The 18851-nt window shown below is 43.3% G+C and overlaps 1 protein-coding gene across 1 annotated transcript in view; it reads right to left on the bottom strand.

The window, feature by feature from the left end:
• Nucleotides 1–18851, bottom strand: part of brinp1 (bone morphogenetic protein/retinoic acid inducible neural-specific 1) — a 138639-nt gene that overhangs the window by 78376 nt on the left and 41412 nt on the right. Inside the window, exon 2 of the mRNA XM_056290811.1 lies at nt 11729–11919. Coding sequence (XP_056146786.1) covers nt 11729–11919 — 191 coding nt within the window. The remainder of the gene's footprint in view (nt 1–11728; nt 11920–18851) is intronic.

Below are 18851 nucleotides of genomic sequence, written 5' to 3'. Positions count from 1 at the left end.
GTTTTACACTTCTATTAGCATGCTACTGAGATGAACGTACTCAATTCGCACATGTTAACCATGTCTGCCTTTGGTCAAATCATGCCTGTCCCATTTTCAGGGCCCTACATTATCGCCATGCAGGGGCACACTTTTATTGGGCAGAGTAATGAAATAATACAAGCTGATGGATATATAAAAGCAATACGTGAGGTGGATGGTATTGATTTAGTTGTATATCATTAACACTGTCTGGCTGCCAAGGGGGCCTGTGTGTGTGTGTGTGTGTGTGTGTGTCTGTGTAAGTGTCTGCATGTGTATGTGTGAGTGTCTGCATGTGTGTGTGTGAGTGTCTGCATGTGTGTGTGTGTGTGTGTGTGTGTGTAAGTGTCTGCATGTGTGTGTGTGAGTGTCTGGATGTGTGTAGGTGTCTGCATGTGTATGTGTGAGTGTCTGCATGTGTGTGTGTGAGTGTCTGCATGTGTGTGTGTGTGTGTGTGTGTGTGTGTGTCTGTGTAAGTGTCTGCATGTGTATGTGTGAGTGTCTGCATGTGTGTAGGTGTCTGCATGTGTATGTGTGAGTGTCTGCATGTGTGTGTGTGTGTCTGCATGTGTGTGTGTGTGTGTGTGTGTGTGTGTGTGTGTGTGTAAGTGTCTGCGTGTGTGTGTGTGTGTGTGTGTGTGTGAGTGAGTGTCTGCATGTGTGTGTGCCTGTTCAGGTAATTGCAACGTGTGTATGGACATCGGTGAGAGCTAGGAGTGCAAGCGAGGCTTTAAAGCAGCAGGATGACTGGGAGTGCTCCATTGTAGCACTAATGGCGCGACTGTGGCTAGCTTATGGAGAACATTATACTTTATTGCCTCAAAGTTGTAAAGAGAAGGGATAGGGAAGAGATATACTGCCAACAGCATTCTGCAAACTATAAAAAGACAATGTTTGAATGATGGGCAACACCAACGTACTGTGTCATCGTAAGCACACCAGCAATAGAATGCATGGATATCTGTATAATGCACATATATATGTGCATATGACACTTAAACAACAGTCCAAGACAGACATGCACACACACACGTATAAATATATACACTACCGTTCAAAAGTTTGGGATCACCCAAACAATTTTGTGTTTTCCATGAAAAGTCACACTTATTCACCACCATATGTTGTGAAATGAATAGAAAATAGAGTGAAGACATTGACAAGGTTAGAAATAATGATTTGTATTTGAAATAAGATTTTTTTACATCAAACTTTGCTTTCGTCAAAGAATCCTCCATTTGCAGCAATTACAGCATTGCAGACCTTTGGCATTCTAGCTGTTAATTTGTTGAGGTAATCTGGAGAAACTGCACCCCACGCTTCCAGAAGCAGCTCCCACAAGTTGGATTGGTTGGATGGGCACTTCTTGCGTACCATACGGTCAAGCTGCTCCCACAACAGCTCAATGGGGTTCAGATCTGGTGACTGCGCTGGCCACTCCATTACCGATAGAATACCAGCTGCCTGCTTCTGCTCTAAATAGTTCTTGCACAATTTGGAGGTGTGTTTAGGGTCATTGTCCTGTTGTAGGATGAAATTGGCTCCAATCAAGCGCTGTCCACTGGGTATGGCATGGCGTTGCAAAATGGAGTGATAGCCTTCCTTATTCAGAATCCCTTTTACCCTGTACAAATCTCCCACCTTACCAGCACCAAAGCAACCCCAGACCATCACATTACCTCCACCATGCTTAACAGATGGCGTCAGGCATTCTTCCAGCATCTTTTCATTTGTTCTGCGTCTCACAAACGTTCTTCTTTGTGATCCAAACACCTCAAACTTGGATTCATCCGTCCACAACACTTTTTTCCAGTCTTCCTCTGTCCAATGTCTGTGTTCTTTTGCCCATCTTAATCTTTTTCTTTCATTGGTCAGTCTCAGATATGGCTTTTTCTTTGCCACTCTGCCCTGAAGCCCAGAATCCCGCAGCCGCCTCTTCACTGTAGATGTTGACACTGGTGTTTTGCGGGTACTATTTAATGAAGATGCCAGTTGGGGACCTGTGAGGCGTCTGTTTCTCAAACTAGAGACTCTAATGTACTTATCTTCTTGCTCAGTTGTGCAACACGGCCTCCCACTTCTTTTTCTACTCTGGTTAGAGCCTGTTTGTGCTGTCCTCTGAAGGGAGTAGTACACACCGGTGTAGGAAATCTTCAATTTCTTAGCAATTTCTCGCATGGAATAGCCTTCATTTCTAAGAACAAGAATAGACTGTCGAGTTTCAGATGAAAGTTCTCTTTTTCTGGCCATTTTGAGCGTTTAATTGACCCCACAAATGTGATGCTCCAGAAACTCAATCTGCTCAAAGGAAGGCCAGTTTTGTAGCTTCTGTAACGAGCTAAACTGTTTTCAGATGTGTGAACATGATTGCACAAGGGTTTTCTAATCATCAATTAGCCTTCTGAGCCAATGAGCAAACACATTGTACCATTAGAACACTGGAGTGATAGTTGCTTGAAATGGGCCTCTATACACCTATGTAGATATTGCACCAAAAACCAGACATTTGCAGCTAGAATAGTCATTTACCACATTAGCAATGTATAGAGTGTATTTCTTTAAAGTTAAGACTAGTTTAAAGTTATCTTCATTGAAAAGTACAGTGCTTTTCCTTCAAAAATATGGACATTTCAATGTGATCCCAAACTTTTGAACGGTAGTGTATATATATATACATATATATACATACATACACACATACATAATACATACATACATGGGAATTCTCTGAGATGTCACCTTGCTCCTCTCATGTGTGTTATATGAAATGATTACCATTCGGACTATAAAGTGTACAGGGCTAAAGAGAGCATCAACTCCTTATTGTTGCTTTATCGCTTGCCTGGTCTGCAAGTTTCTTGGTTAATATAATGGTGAACTTTAATGGGCAATTGAGATCAGTCTACTGGGTCATAACTTGCAACTGAATGCCCTCAAGGTTAAATAATATCCGGTGACACTCGGTGGGGAGAAAGGGAGGCAGAATGGAAGGCAGACACAGAGAGAGAAATTAATGGAAAGGGAGGAAGGAAGGGGGGAAAGAGGAAAGATAGATGAAAAACATAAAACGAAGGATGTAAAAGAGATAAAGGAGGACACGGGAGGATGCTAAGCCTATTATGACTTCTCTAACTTAACACATGCTCATCCATCATCCACTTTTCATCACCCAGTAAATCTGTGGCAGCGGTGAATCATTCCCCCTCAGCTTGGATACCCTTATTTATACTTTACCCCCATATAATATTTTACAACAATATCGTATTTCAGATTTCCATAATTAGTATCTCAGAGTGAATCGCCTTGCAGGCCTGAGTATATGATATTGCAACTGTATACCTCCTCCCGTGATATCCCTCTCAATGACTTAGCTGAATTATTAAAGCCATTTGTTTGACATTCACGTGATCTTCCAGTTATTTTGCTTTTTTTGTTGTTGTTGTTTTAGCAAGGACTATTGCAGGATTCTTTGCCACAAAACATTCAATCTTAAAACTTAAGTAACTCTGGTTGATGCATCAATTTTGAAGCAAAGAATACACATTTTATTCTTTTTTTCTGTGAGTGTTAGACAAACGAGTCCGTATAGTAACTAGTTCCTTGTTGGCAGTGCATATGGACTCGTATTAAGCCTGTATGAGACTGAAACAAATCTTCAAAAAAAAAAGAAAGAAAGAAAAATGCCTTATTCTCTGACAGGATTATCCCATGTCTGTAAGAATGACTAAAATATTTTCTGAACCAGATTAAGGAAGATTAAGGAATGCTGCAGCTGCAGAAGTGTTGGTGTAAAATGTGCGTGTTTATGCAGAACGTTGAAATAAAGGTTGGAGACAAATCTAAGTCACTGTCAATTTAACAAGCATTTGTAAAAAAAACCCCAAAACCATGTGTATATTATCATTACTTTGCATATTTTGAAAGAATGTGATAAAACTGTATGACCATAATACTGATTATAATGAGAGTAATAATGTTCTGCTGTGTGAATGAGTTTGACTTATCCACAGAATTACTTCAGATTATGTTCATAAAACGCTCATTAGCAACACAGACAGAACTGGCTGTCTTCAGCGTCCGGGTGGCGTGGCGGTCTATTCCGTTGCCTACCAACATGGTAGGCCGAGTCTGCGGGTGGGAGGCCGGATGTGGGTATGTGTCCTGGTCGCTGCACTAGCGCCTCCTCTGGTTGGTCAGGGCGCCTGTTCGGGGGGGAATAGCGTGATCCTCTCATGTGCTACGTCCCCCTGGTAAAACTCCTCACTGTCAGGTGAAAAGAAGCGGCGGGCGACTCCGCATGTATCGGAGGAGGCATGTGGTAGTCTGCAGCCGTCCCCGGCCGGATCGGCAGAGGGGGTGGAGCAGCGACCGGGACGGCTCAGAAGAGTGAGGTAATTGGCTAAGTACAACTGGGAAGAAACAGGTGTGCTCGGTTTTTATTTTTGGCATTATATTCAAAGTTATGAAATCTGCCATTTGTATCAACTGCTGGGCGGGATGCCAGATCGTGTCATGGGCAGTATGCAGTGTTTCACATGTATTGCCTTTGGAAACAATGCACAGCGAATCCAACATTAGTTCTGGGGTAGCTTGCTGTGTATTGAACGAAAGGGCCTGGAACACAAGTCAAAACTGGTTGCACTTTTTCATTAATTAACCTCACAAAGGCTTTAAAGATGTTATACAACCGAGCCCCTGCTATCAGTTTTAAATGGAAAGGATATGAATGAATGAATGAATGAATGAATGAATGATGCTTTATTTCGAACATATAAATAAGCAGGCCATCACATACAGATAGGCCATTACCAATAATCTGAAGTGATCAACAAATCCACACATCAAACTCAGCGAACAAATCTCCATACGCATCAGATTATTTGTTAAATGTCCGAAAAGGAGTAGGAGGAAGTATACACTTTTTTCCCCTACCCCTTCTCGTCTACTCTTAAGTTAATTCGGCTACTATACATTTCAAGCTCAATTCCCACTGTACCGTATAGTCCAAATTCAATGCAAAAAGAAGCCACATATGAAACCATATCAAAATATGAAACCTGATTTTGGATTTTTTTTCATTAGTTTTAATTCGTGTTATATCTGTCAAAAAAAAACTAAAATGCATCTTTATCTTCTGCATATTAAGGTATTGCATAAGCATAATTTCCAAAATCTTAAAAATGGTCGAAATGCGAAAAGGAAATAAGAGGAAGGACAGGCGATTACAAAACAAGAGAAGACCGAAATGTGCTGTTTCTTTTCTCACAGTGTGTCACAGACGACTGAGGTAAACAGTTTGACACTGATAATTTACTGTAGATGTGACTCGTCATAGTTGTGGACGCAAGTATTCAGTCACTTGCTTTTGCTATGGTAAAGTCTACTTTAATTCAACTTACTGTGATCTCCTTTAATATGTAAGAAGTTGAGCTATAGAGTTTTAAGTGTGCCAACATTTAGACACAACAGCAAACGCTGAGACCATTGTCATACTCGTCACACCACTCTATTCAAACATGTGAATAGTGTTGCGGGACAGCTCCCTGACAGACAGACAGTCTGACTAAAGTAACGCGAGACCCTGTTAGCCAATGAGAAGAGACTTAGGAATGCGTGCGTGCTGCCTATTGTTATCCATTGCACAGCACAGCGTGAGTTAGTTGTTATAGTGGTTTACAGACTGTCACACAGTGTTAGCTTAGCATAAGGTGTTAGCGATCAGACGTAACATTCCTGACTCCTACACCTCGACTGAGCTGACGCTAGACAGTGACTAACCAGCGACGACCATAATAGAACCAGTAAGAGTGATTACCAGCCCCCAGAGAGAGATCAGAGTGTGCAGCCAGTGACAGTGCGAGTGTCTGCAGAGTGAGACCATCCCAGCCAGGCTAGCCAGCGTCCGTCATCGTCTGCAGACTGCAGGAGCAGTGCAAGGTGGGTTGCTAAACCCGTAGCCTAGCCCGGCTAATTAACGCCAGAGACTGTGTTGTCGCACCATAATTCCCAGCCTCCAACTACTTAATATAAGAACATCTAAACCCAGTCCCGCGACAAGTGGTGTTCAGAAGTGGTGAAATTAGATTGCATTCTGTCTCAATACAGAATAGCGGTGCTATTGCTATTTACGTTAGCGTCCTTGCTAACTAGCAACCGGCTAATTACGTGCAGTAGCATTTTATCAAGGCCATCGTTGCATGTGATCTAGATGATGTTGGAACCTACTGAGGAGATCGAGCACGTGGAGCACGGTGCTGTGGGGGGGGGGGGGGGAGAGGATAGCGCTGTGGAAAGCGAAATGGAAAAGCAGATGTGTCGTCTAGCCCAAATGTTTGAGCGGTCCCTCCTTAACCAAGAAAAGCAGGAACAATCAATGGAGGAGGTGAAGTGCATGCTTAAAGGGGTACTTGTCGGGCGAGTTGTGCCACATCCCCAACCTCCCGCTGTGCAGCAATTGAGCACGGGACTCCACCCGCTCCCTAGTTCCCCGCAGCCATTCAATGGCTATCAGGAGGGCTTTGATAGTGGCCATGGAGCCAGTCATAGCATTACAACATTGGAGGTGCAGGACATGGAGTTAACTACTCCACTGGTCCCCCGTCCAGACGGACCGGATGTGAGACCCCGTGAATATGCTTTGCCCCCGGGAATGGAGAATGTCGGCCCAGTAGCGGATGGCCGCAACAGAAGTCACCATCCCAAACCCCTTGTCACCAGTACTCCAGCGGAGCGTAAAGGGGGAGCGCCAAACCCGACATCGACGGCCACCGGCGCGACGCAGTCCGACCTAAATGCTGACATCAAGGAGTTGAAAGCCGAGGTAGCGGCGCTGCTGCAGGAAATGCGGCGTTCCTGGAAACCGTCCCCCCCGCAGCTGACATCCGACACAGCCGAACAGAAGAAGGATGAACGGGGCAGAACTCTAGAGCGGCCGGCGAGCAGCACTAATGGGCAGCGGCGTTACCAATCACCGAGTCCGGGCGCCACCCCTAGAGGCTCCTGTTACCAGTGTGGAGGCCAGGGCCACTTCCAACGAGACTGCACCTCCCGCTCACCGTGCCCTCACGTCAAGGAAAAGGCCGATAGCCAGCCAGCACCCCGCATAAACCGAGCAGCAGGAGATGGTCCTAGTCTGGTAGTGCCCATCACGGTCAACAAACTGGAACTCAAGTGCGTTGTGGACACCGGCGCGGAGGCGACCGTCATGTCTGAAGACACCTTCCGTCAGCTGGAGCTAGCTGGTCAGCCAAGTGTGGGGACTGCCGTCCTGAGGAACGCGGAGGAGGGGAAAGAAATGACCGAGACTCCGAAGTATAGAGTCACCATCCGCTTGGGCCGTAAGACCAAGGACTGGGACGTCTACGTCGCACCCATCCGCGACCCCTTTCTCCTGGGTCTGGACTTTATGCTAGCCGCCAGAGTCACAGTTTCGGTCGGAGGACAAGTACACGTTGATGGAGAACCGATCGGCACTGTCGTCATAGGCAGGTCGCTAGGAGAGTACACGGTTTCCAGAGTACTGCTGGAGTGCCCCTCGACTTTACCAGCGGAGAGCGAACGCGACGTCTGGGGTCTAGTGGAAGGCCCAAAGCCAGGAATTTCTGCCGTCCTGGAGCCCACTGGCCTTGCAGAAGGAGTCTCTTCAGGCAGTGTAGTAGTCGACGTTGCCAAGAGAGTCCCTGTGCGACTATGCAACTTGTCGCCCCGCGAAGTGACCCTAAGGAGAGGTGTTTGCTTGGGCGTGTTGGTTGAGGCAGAGGAAACCCCGTCCCTAGAGCCGAACCCCACGAACCCGGCGGAGAAGGAACAAGTGTCAGTGCGACGGCTGGAGTCCGCAACAGCCTTGGATCTACCAGACCATCTGTCATCCCTGTATGCAGCCGCCAGTAAGGAGCTCGAAGAGGGGCAGCAGAGAGCCCTACTGCAGCTTCTGGTCAAGCACAAGGAGGTCTTTGCAGCAGCAAACGACGACCTGGGCTGTTTTGATGCTGTCCAGCACCGCATCGACACCGGAGAGGGACGCCCAGTACGCCAGGCAACCCGCCGCACACCGCTGGGGTTCCAGCAAGAGGAGGAACAGCACCTCCAGGAAATGCTGAAGGCTGGAGTGATAACGCCATCGACGTCTGAGTGGGCTTCACCTGTGGTCCGGGTGAGGAAGAAAGATGGAGGCGTTCGATGGTGTATCAACTACCGAAGACTCAATGAACTGACGCTGAAGGACGCGTACCCGCTTCCAAGGATTGAAGAGTGTCTGGACACCCTGGAAGGCGCAACCGTGTTCTCCACGTTAGACATGCAGAGTGGATACTGGCAAATTGGAGTCCATCCTGCTGACCGATGCAAGACGGCCTTCATTACTCGCTATGGCCTGTACGAGTACGCCCGAATGCCTTTCGGACTCTGCAACGCGCCAGGCACCTTCCAGAGGGCCATGGAGGTTGTCCTGCGCGGGTTGCAGTGGAAGAGCCTCCTCGTGTACCTAGATGACGTCATCGTCATTGGCCGCAGTGTTGAAGATGGGTTGAAGAACCTGGCCATCGTCCTCGAGTGGGTCCAAGCCAGCGGGCTCAAGCTCAAGCCCCATGAAAGCCCCACGAAAGCCCCACGAAAGCCCCATGAAAGCCCCACGAGCGCCCAGGTGTCTCCCTCCTTGTCTCCGCCCTTGGCTGCCAGCAGTTCTCCAGGGGAGCCGACCACTACTCGACGCCGAGAGGCCGCAGCCCGTGTTCCAGGCGGGCAGTCTTCCGCCCCTGACCCAGAGGGAGCCGAAGCAGACGTTGCTGAGCCCCTGCCCCTCCCCACCACTAGACGGGGCAGACCAGTCCGGCCGCCTGCCTGGCTCCGGGACTCTGTTCGAGACTGATCTTGACGGACGTGACTAGTTGACTTAGGGGGTTACTAGGCTAGTCACAGGAGTCCTACTTTAATAGTGACCACCCAACCAGTTTATTTTGACGCCCTTAGTTCCGGGCCTAGTTGTGTGCCGGGTGTTTTGTCCCGGGTGTAATTCCGACTCTAGTTCCCAGAGTTATTTTATCTTTATGTTGAAGGGACTCAACAATCTAAAGGGGGGGTAGTGTTGCGGGACAGCTCCCTGACAGACAGACAGTCTGACTAAAGTAACGCGAGACCCTGTTAGCCAATGAGAAGAGACTTAGGAATGCGTGCGTGCTGCCTATTGTTATCCATTGCACAGCACAGCGTGAGTTAGTTGTTATAGTGGTTTACAGACTGTCACACAGTGTTAGCTTAGCATAACGTGTTAGCGATCAGACGTAACATTCCTGACTCCTACACCTCGACTGAGCTGACGCTAGACAGTGACTAACCAGCGACGACCATAATAGAACCAGTAAGAGTGATTACCAGCCCCCAGAGAGAGATCAGAGTGTGCAGCCAGTGACAGTGCGAGTGTCTGCAGAGTGAGACCATCCCAGCCAGGCTAGCCAGCGTCCGTCATCGTCTGCAGACTGCAGGAGCAGTGCAAGGTGGGTTGCTAAACCCGTAGCCTAGCCCGGCTAATTAACGCCAGAGACTGTGTTGTCGCACCATAATTCCCAGCCTCCAACTACTTAATATAAGAACATCTAAACCCAGTCCCGCGACAATAGTCATGATGAGACTCAATTTTGTCTTAATTTTTCGAGGTTTCAAAGGTGCTAACTTAATCACTGGAACATGACACCAGTTCAAACTTTGTGAAGTGAGCTAGAGACATGTATACTTGGGTACGAACTATAACATAGTTCTGTAAATACAATATAGTAGTGGTGCAATGCCAAATAGCGCCACTGGGTGGCTTCTCCTTTTGTTTTTTTGTTTTTTTTGTGTGACGAACTTCCGTTCTCACTGCCGCTTCGACCGTCATCCGAAAGAACGAGTTGTCGCCGTAACAAGTTGGTGCAGGTTATGATTTTTTTAATGTTTTACTGTTCATGTATGATCGGCGAACATAGTGCCGTGGAGTCCTGGCATCGTATAGTCGATCTATGTATGATAGAATAACGTAGCAGTGTGGAGATCCCCATCTCGTTCTCCGTCGACTCCGAGCTAATCCGCTATCCGGGGCTCTTGCTAACTAGCCACATGCTGCTAGCTCTCGCCACCTCCACTAGCTCAGTTACACAACGAATCACACACCATCAGGTACAAATACAGGCATTGTGTGGAGGGGGGGGGGAAGTGTGTCTATTTTCAGGGAACATTTTCAACTTCATAAATATATTCCTTCAATCTTCACCAAAAACCGAGTCGGTTAAATAATATTGTAACGACCACGGATGCATAGACTCGCTAGTCTTTGGCTAACGGGCGGGACCCTTTAGTCCAGTGTTTCTCAACCTGGGGTCCGCGGACCCCTAGTGGTCCGTGGTGTAATTGCAAGGGGTCCATGAAAATAAAATATCTTTAAAAAAAAGATCCTATGACATTTATAGAAATAGGATTATTTTACTCAAATGTGACTGAGACCTTTATCTACCTAAACTATAAAGGGTAACGGGACTTTTTTCTCTAATTACATCTGTTTCACAAGTGTAATTTATTGTATTTTAATAAGAGATCTCGCTCCCGTTTGCATTGTTAAAAGTTACTGCATAAAAATTCTGTTGTTACATATATCTGAAAGTTACTGAATACATATTCTGTTTTGTTACATATATCTGAAAGTTACTGAATACATATTCTGTTTTGTTACATATATCTGAAAGTTACTGCATAAGAATTCTGTTTTGTTAACTATATCTAAGTTACAACTGAAAGCTCTTATTTTTGCCCCAAAGAGTGAATAAAGGCTATAATGCAATTTAAAATGCAGTTTCTACTGTTTCTATCAAATTGCAACCCCCCTCCCCCAAGATCAGGTGGAGGGGTCCTCAGGGTAGATCAAAAATACGCAGGGGGTCCAGGACCCCAAAAAGGTTGAGAACCACTGCTTTAGTCGACTGGTTAAAGTAGTCCCCCGTGGTGCGGGAGACCCTGGTTCGCGTCCCGGCTGCGGCGGTTGCTGGCTACCCCCCTGATTTCACTACAATGTTGAACATATTGTGCTTCCTCCAGACAGCCAAATACACATTAGAGCTGAAGATTAATAGTTTAATATTTAGCCACACAATTACTGAACCTTCAGCTCCTATTCATGTAGTTAATAATGGGAATAATAATTTGTATAAATGAGTTTTGTTTTTATATGTACGCTTTACTAAGCAAATTCACTGTCTACATTAAAAGCAGATCAGTATCATTCAAAATTGTAAATGCCCTGCAGCATATGTGCCATACAAAGTGATAAGAAAATTGATTTACTAAAAGAGGTTTATTGAGATTTCAATCAATAAAGCTCTTACAAAAAATATTCCCGCAATTATCTTTAGATTTCTATCTCTTGCTCCTCAGAGTACTGTGCTTTTCTTCAAAATGCCGCTGCATATTTTATAGTATTACTCTAGGTTTACTAGGAAATAGGTATAACAAGTCTGCACCAGAGAACACTTAAGTACATACTGGAAGATGTTTAGTGTGAAAGATCATTTTCTGTAACTAAATTCTGAATTGCAGTTTGAGAAGGTTTTTGGTTTTTTTTTTTTGAAAATAACTCAAGTGTGATTAAATAACCACCACAGGGGTTTGTAAACACCAAATGGTGTGAAGAAAATGTAAATCAAGTGTTTAAGTGAAGCTGTGAAACCAATGAATCACTCTTACCTCCTAGGGTGGCTGAGATTAGGATGTGGGTCCCATACTTCTTGATGATGGTGTCGATAAACTGCTGGGTAGTCGGCCTGCGGCCCAGCAGGCGGACACTTCGCTGGAATTCAGGCATGAGCGGCACTGGGTTTCGGATCAGGTCCCTTCTCTCAATGGCTGTGTTCCTCACCTTCCAACGTGCAAATTCCCTGCAGGTAAACAACAATGTTTGTATTTGTAAAGATTAAATTATAGCCTAAATAGCCACAATTTCGATTAGAAAAATTAGTAGCTCTCAAATTGCAAATGATGTATTCAGATGAAGCTGAATTCTCCCAACTTTTTTTATTGAAATTTTACAATCAAAATATTGTATATACATATATGAAATGAAGGTTTATGTTTACATAGAAGAAAACAAAAAAAAACAATTCAACATAGAACAAAAAACAAACAAACACACAAACTGCATAAAGACTTTGAACACTGGTCATTACTACCCTTGTCACTATCTGCACGGGTTAATTAAGTAAAGATGAACTCCCTACCAGAATGATCATACCTTTTTCAGTCTTTACCCATTTTTCTTACACAATCATTTTTTAGTAAAATTCATAGCTTGGTGTCAAGAGTTCATCCGGAACAGAAAAGTCCCTAGGATTGATGAAGCTGAATCCTAAAACATTAAGTAGAACATCAAACAATTCCTTTTAGAGTTGAAGACTCTTTGTATTCTAGTGTTGTTGTTGTTGTTGTTGTTTTGGCATTTTAGATTCAATCAGAATGTAAAATGAGTGCCTTCATTATGTTAAAAAAAATTCCATGGCATTCATATATGTACTCATGCTTACACTTGAATTAACCAACGTGAATTTTGCCTCATGTATTGATGAGTCCCATTGTGCATTATGGCATCTGTGGAAAAACCTCAATCTAAGAGTCTAAAATATCCCCAGAAACATGTAGGCGTGGGTAATGTGATGATTGCCCCTGCCACATACTTAAAGCCATAATGTCCTCAGACAGACATGACCATCTCTATCACTTTGAGGGGTAAGGAAAAAATTGTACTATGAAATCAATTAACACTGCCCTGAGGATTAAAGTGCCAGCCAGCTTTGTCTTCATTCTTCTAAAACCCAAATTAATACTCAGTGTTATCTAATCAGAGGCTAAGGCCAACTGCGGCCACGGGGCTTTCTCTGCAGGTCGTTATTGTATTTGCTAACTGGAAACTGATCATCATCAAACCCACCCCTCATTGCCGAGGGCCTACATCTCTTCAACTGTGCAAAGCAAGAATCTTAGATTGCATTGTAATTCGATGTTTTGCAGTAATATGTTCAAAATGCCCTGACATTAGTTTAAATTAGCTTTACTTTGTACATTCATAATGTATTGACATTATGAATGTACACACTAAAACTTTTAAGACAAAATATTAGTCGCCACAGAGCAAAGCAAGACAACATGGCTAAAAGAGGGATACACAAGGTGAATTTGAGATGAAACTCTCTTTATGTTCTTATGATTTTATGTAAACGTCATATATTTAATATTTCAAATGTTATTTTCCATTGCAGTTCACAGCAAGGTAATATACCTAAAAAATGGGATAATTGTCCCATTTTTCACAATATGCAGTGGCATCCTATTTTAACGATGTAGTAGATATTGCATATTTGGCGTTATATTACCTGCAGTTATAGAAATCTGTTTGAGTTGATGAGATACAAAAATATTAACATCTCTACACTAAAACAATTCTTTTGGTCTTGTGTTATTTTAGAGGCACTACTTCTGTTACAACATTGGTCCTTTTAAATTTCATGTTTATACTGTTCAACATTTGTTGCAGTACTAAATGTTGAGAAATTCCCACTTTCACCCCTGCTCGGCAAGACGAGTTTGTAAATATAATTTAGCAATTTGGATCCTGGAAAACATATAAAAGGATTTGTAATAAAACGGCTTACTTTGAACAAAACATTTCAATGAGAATTCAATGTCAGCTTGTAAGTCTCAAAAGAGAGACAATTCTACACACATTTGTACTGCAAACATTCTTAGCATCTCTTAAATATATGTGCATATTTATGAGCACTGGTGGTGCTTGCAAAATGGGAACACTCATCTCGCAGGTGTGCATATGCGTATGTGCACCAACAAATACAAACACGCAGGCCCTTTCCAGCACTCAAACATAACAGTAGTACACCTGAGACAGGTATTTTAATTTTCTCCACCTTCAGTAGGTCTTTATAAATACCACTCTTCTAGCCACAGGTACATATGTGCTCTCTTCGCGCTCTCCCTCACACACACACACACACACACACACACACACACACACTCACACACACACACACACACACACACACACACACACACACACACACACACACACACACACACATATATATATATATATATATGTATGTACATGTATATGTATATATACACACATACACACACATACATACATACATACTTACGTGTGTATGTATGTATATGTATGTGTGTGTATGTGTGTGTGTATATATACACACACACACACACACACAACATTGTTTCAGATGAATGAAAGGGGCAAATGATTAAGTGAGACAGACAAAGCAGGAAAGTCAATGGCGGAAAAGGCCTATCTGGTGCAATTTGTGCTTATTTTTCTTTGGCTCACGTCACTGGAAAACAGCATCTCTCATTTTTTTTTTCATTCAAGCTCTTGTCTTGGATCAACGTCAGATGGAAAATCCAATGTGTTCATGAGGAGACAGTTGTCAAGAATAAAGCACCCTATGGTTTAGTCTTGGACACATTTCCCTTGATGCTGTCAAGAATATTTTATGGGGAATAGACAGGCAAAGTGTCATACCCAGCTCTCTGGGAAAAAAAAAGAAAAAGCAACAGGCCTGGGCACAGACTACATATAGCATAACAAGCATATTGACTAGCGTGGCGAATAGCCTGAGGAGCGTCACTTCTTAGAACACACAGGCTTTTATTGTGGTTTTAATTCTTGTTTCTTTGCCAGGCTCTGTCTTTTACAGTCTTTTTTTTATATTTCATGTTAGTCATTTCATAAACTTTTGTTTACAGTTGTTGTAGTATTTTTGAAAGCTTTTGTGAGCATTAAAAACATGGCTGTAGAAATAAATATTTTTTGGACTGGAGTGTACCATAAAATAATTAGTTTATTGTGCATATGCATTTCAGCAACATATGGTAATTAAGATTATTCCAGCTTTACTACCAGCATACCAATGACACGGTTTCTGTGAGAAAAATTGCATATAAATTAATAACCTAATTTGCATTGAGTATCACTGAATCTGTTTTAATGTGTCATTGTAATATAAAACATGGTTTATCACATGTGTTTTTTTATAAAAACTAAACATTGGCTGGATGTACAAAGGGCAAATTACTGCTTGGTTGATTTAAGTACTGTAAATAGCCTGAAACCTTCCTCACCAGCTTATTTTAATTTGTGATTATGGTAAAGCACAAAATTATGCAGTGCACCACCACTGCATTTCCTTACAGCAAAATAATAAGCATTGCCTTAATTCAATATGTATGTTATAGCAGTGTTGCAGCACATCTCATAATAATGAGATGTGATTCACTGTGACATAATTCGCTATGATTTCAGTGTGACAAGTTTTGACTGCTAAAAAAAAAAAAAAAATTTGCCTGAGCTGTGACTATTCAATATTGCCGGCATTGTAGATCTTTGTACCCGAAAGGTCTTCTAGTGATCTTTGTATGGTCAGCGACAGGTGTGTAGGACAACATATGGCTGCCAATAAAGGGCGCAAGAAAACTACCACATGCTATCCTATTTGCACCAATAGATCTATCTGTCAGTGCAATGTTATTGCATCGTACATGTGTAGATTGCATACTGCATCTACACATGTTCTGGGTATGATGTTAAACTGCAACCGTCGGGTCGTCGACGACTAAACCGACACCCCCACATCAACCATTGGGTTGTTGTGAGGAGGGTGTGTGGACACGCAGCAGGACTAAAAACAAAACCTGTCAAAGGGCGGATGAGTTCCTCTGTGAACCAATGGCCATCCATACCTGGAGAGATGATAGGGACCACCAGGTACTCCCTACTAAAACACAATGATGACTCAACCTGTTGAGGCATCAGCTGTGCTCCTACGACCTCCATAGGTTACAGAACTGATGATGATGATGATGGTGATGATACATAGATGGCAAACAGCTCTTACACATCACCATGGGACATATAATTCTACTTTAATTCCATTTTTCCAGCAGATAGGATTGTTGCTACTTGTGTTGGGTTATGCTAGCTCCATTGTTGCAATACTTCCTCAGTGTTCAAGTATCATTGCCAGTCTTTATAGGGTTACCATTTATTAGCAATCACTTTAGAATGGTAAGCTAGCGTTAGCTAACAGTTAAATCATTTCAGCTTGCTGTGCTATGCATATTAACAGTAAACCCAACCATTTTTAAGAAATACCATCAAGAAACACGGTTTAACTCCAAGGCCATTTATTGAAATTTTCTTGGGTTACCAAGTGTTTTGTCTGTTCTCATCCATTTGTTATCACCTTCATGCACAGTCTCCTGGTCGAATTCTGCCTGCACACCAAGAATTGCATGCACCACACAGGAGCATGCACAGGGGAAACTACCAAATGTAATGATATGTGGCGAGTTTGCGTGCAAAACGATAGAGATCTATTTCTTTCTTTGGACAGAGCCAGAGCATGTCCGTCAACACTCTCTCCACCAGCCATTCGAATGTAGCCGGTGCATTACAGAGCCTGAACGGCATGAAGTGGAACTGCCACAGACCCTGCTTGATGGTGAAGAAGGTCTACGGTCTCGCGTCGGGGGCCAGCTTCACCTGCCAGTAGCCGCTGTGTAGGTCGAGGGAGCTGAACCAGCTGGACCCCGTGATTTGGTCAAGGCCGTCGTTGATTCGAGGGAGTGGGTAAGAGTCCCTTTTTTGTGACAACATTAGGGTTTTGAAAGTCCACACAGAACCACCAGCCACCATCCTTCTCCATCTCTGGCGGGCTCCGTCTTTTGCCACACCAGGTTTTCCAAGCGTTAAAGGGTCCCGCTGCGGTGTCTGGGTCTCCCTCGGTGTGGTGAGTTTGGGGGGGAAGAATGAGAGCTAGAGATCGTTTTCAATCGCAACTCTCATGTCTCATGCACTGCATGAACCCGGGAGTGCTGTTAATTTAAACACACCTACAGAAATGAAACAGAACTAATCAGGAAGGAGAGGCAAGAGGCAAGGATTTAGTTTGATTGACAGCTCCTGTGTCCCATACACCACACGACCCCAAGAGTGCTCATTTATTTTGCCCCTCTCCAATGGTTGCTGAACAACAGCTTCCCGTAACGAGGTCGCTATTTAACACACCGGTATCAGTTATGGACCTTCAGTCAGTCCATAAAATGGTCATCTAGCCAGTCCGAGTCAAACATCCAAACAACAACACAACAATAATAAAAAAGAACACATTAATAAAACAATGATCTGAACATGAATTTAACAGTCCCATAATCCCTTGCACTTCCCTAGCGCATAGTCATCATCAGTCCAGCGACCGCCTTCCCCGAATCCCCGTTTGATACAAATATTTAAGGCAAAGCACTGTTTAAAAATGATAAGATCTTCTTTGTCAGGTTCATCAATGAGAATAAATGATCTGAAGTCTATAGTTTTTGAACGTTAACAGTCATCAATGTTGTATTAAGACTCGGTAGTAGTCGCATGTCCTTGATACGATTGGTCTGAAATCTAAAAGGATTCCTTGATTAATCTCTCGATATTTCTCAGAGCGAACTCTTTGGTGTTCTTTGCTGATGTGTTGTTAAGCATAGAATTTCAGATAGATATACTAAAATGAGGTTTTTAACCGCGGGAAAAAAAATGTGGGGTGTCAAATTCACTCTGTAAAGTTGATCAAATAAAGTATCTGCTGATAACACAATTTGATTCCTATCAACTTTGATCTGGAGCATAGGAGCCGATTTATGTTTTTGCCCGTGGGTGCCCAAGTTAAGTGAATACCAGCAAGGTGATGATTGTCACAAAATCCCTTTTATTGCGCTTGCTCAAGTAATTACTGTGATGTAGGCTTACTAGGCTGCTGTCATCTGTCAGACTCAAACCGCATCTAAATGCAACACTGCTCTGCTACAAATTATGACAGACTACACCATACAGCACACAGTCTGGAGGGGTAGTATTTACATACACACTGGCCACATCATAACACTACATCACTCACATCAATGGTAGTATAACCATAGCAACAACTAAGTAAAAAAAAAAGAAAAAAAAGTAATACCGTAACTTGATGTTCATCATTCATTATTTATATACATATTGGCCACATTTGCAACTTAACACTACACCGTGTGTGTAGTGATAAATAGATGTGTTATTTTTAAAAGATGCAGTATTTATTTGTTCCTTTATTCATTCATTTTCCTTCCTTCCTTCCTTCATTCATTCATTCATTCCTTTATCTTTTTTGTTCATTCATGCATTCATTATTTGATCGGCCTTTCCTGTGGGTGCTCAACCTTTTCGGGGGGTGCTGAGCACCCATGGGATTGGCGCCTCTGATGTGAAGTGTCATTACTGAGTGTTCAGCCACCTCTTAACCTGCGTTATTGCATCATGCATTATTTGGCAGAACTGATTGTTGCTGCCATGTATTATTTCAGCTTAGGTTATTATTAAATCTCAGCAGCAATAATCAGTTCTGCCGAATAATGCATGCACCCCTTAACACTCAGTAACGCCACATTACATCAAAGGTGCCGATCCCGTAGGTGCTCAGCACCCACCGAAAGGTTGAGCACTCACGGGGAGACCGATCAAAATATACATGAATGAATAAATAAATACATACTACATCTTAAAAAAAAAAAAAAAAAAAAGCTGCATCCAATTATTATTACCCGCATAATGTAGTGTTGTGAATGTGGCCAAATGTGTGTATAAATACTACCCCCGTCCTTAAACCGCAAGATGTTTCAGGTGAAAGGCATTTTAGTTGAACCGGAAGGTGCTTGAGAAAATAACACAAATCATAATACGGGCAATTGAGTGGTGTTGGTTGGTTCACTA

This window comes from Lampris incognitus, chromosome 12, assembly GCF_029633865.1.
Source record: "Lampris incognitus isolate fLamInc1 chromosome 12, fLamInc1.hap2, whole genome shotgun sequence".
In the NCBI taxonomy this organism is placed as follows: domain Eukaryota; kingdom Metazoa; phylum Chordata; class Actinopteri; order Lampriformes; family Lampridae; genus Lampris; species Lampris incognitus.
This window is presented reverse-complemented; position numbering and strand designations above follow the sequence as displayed.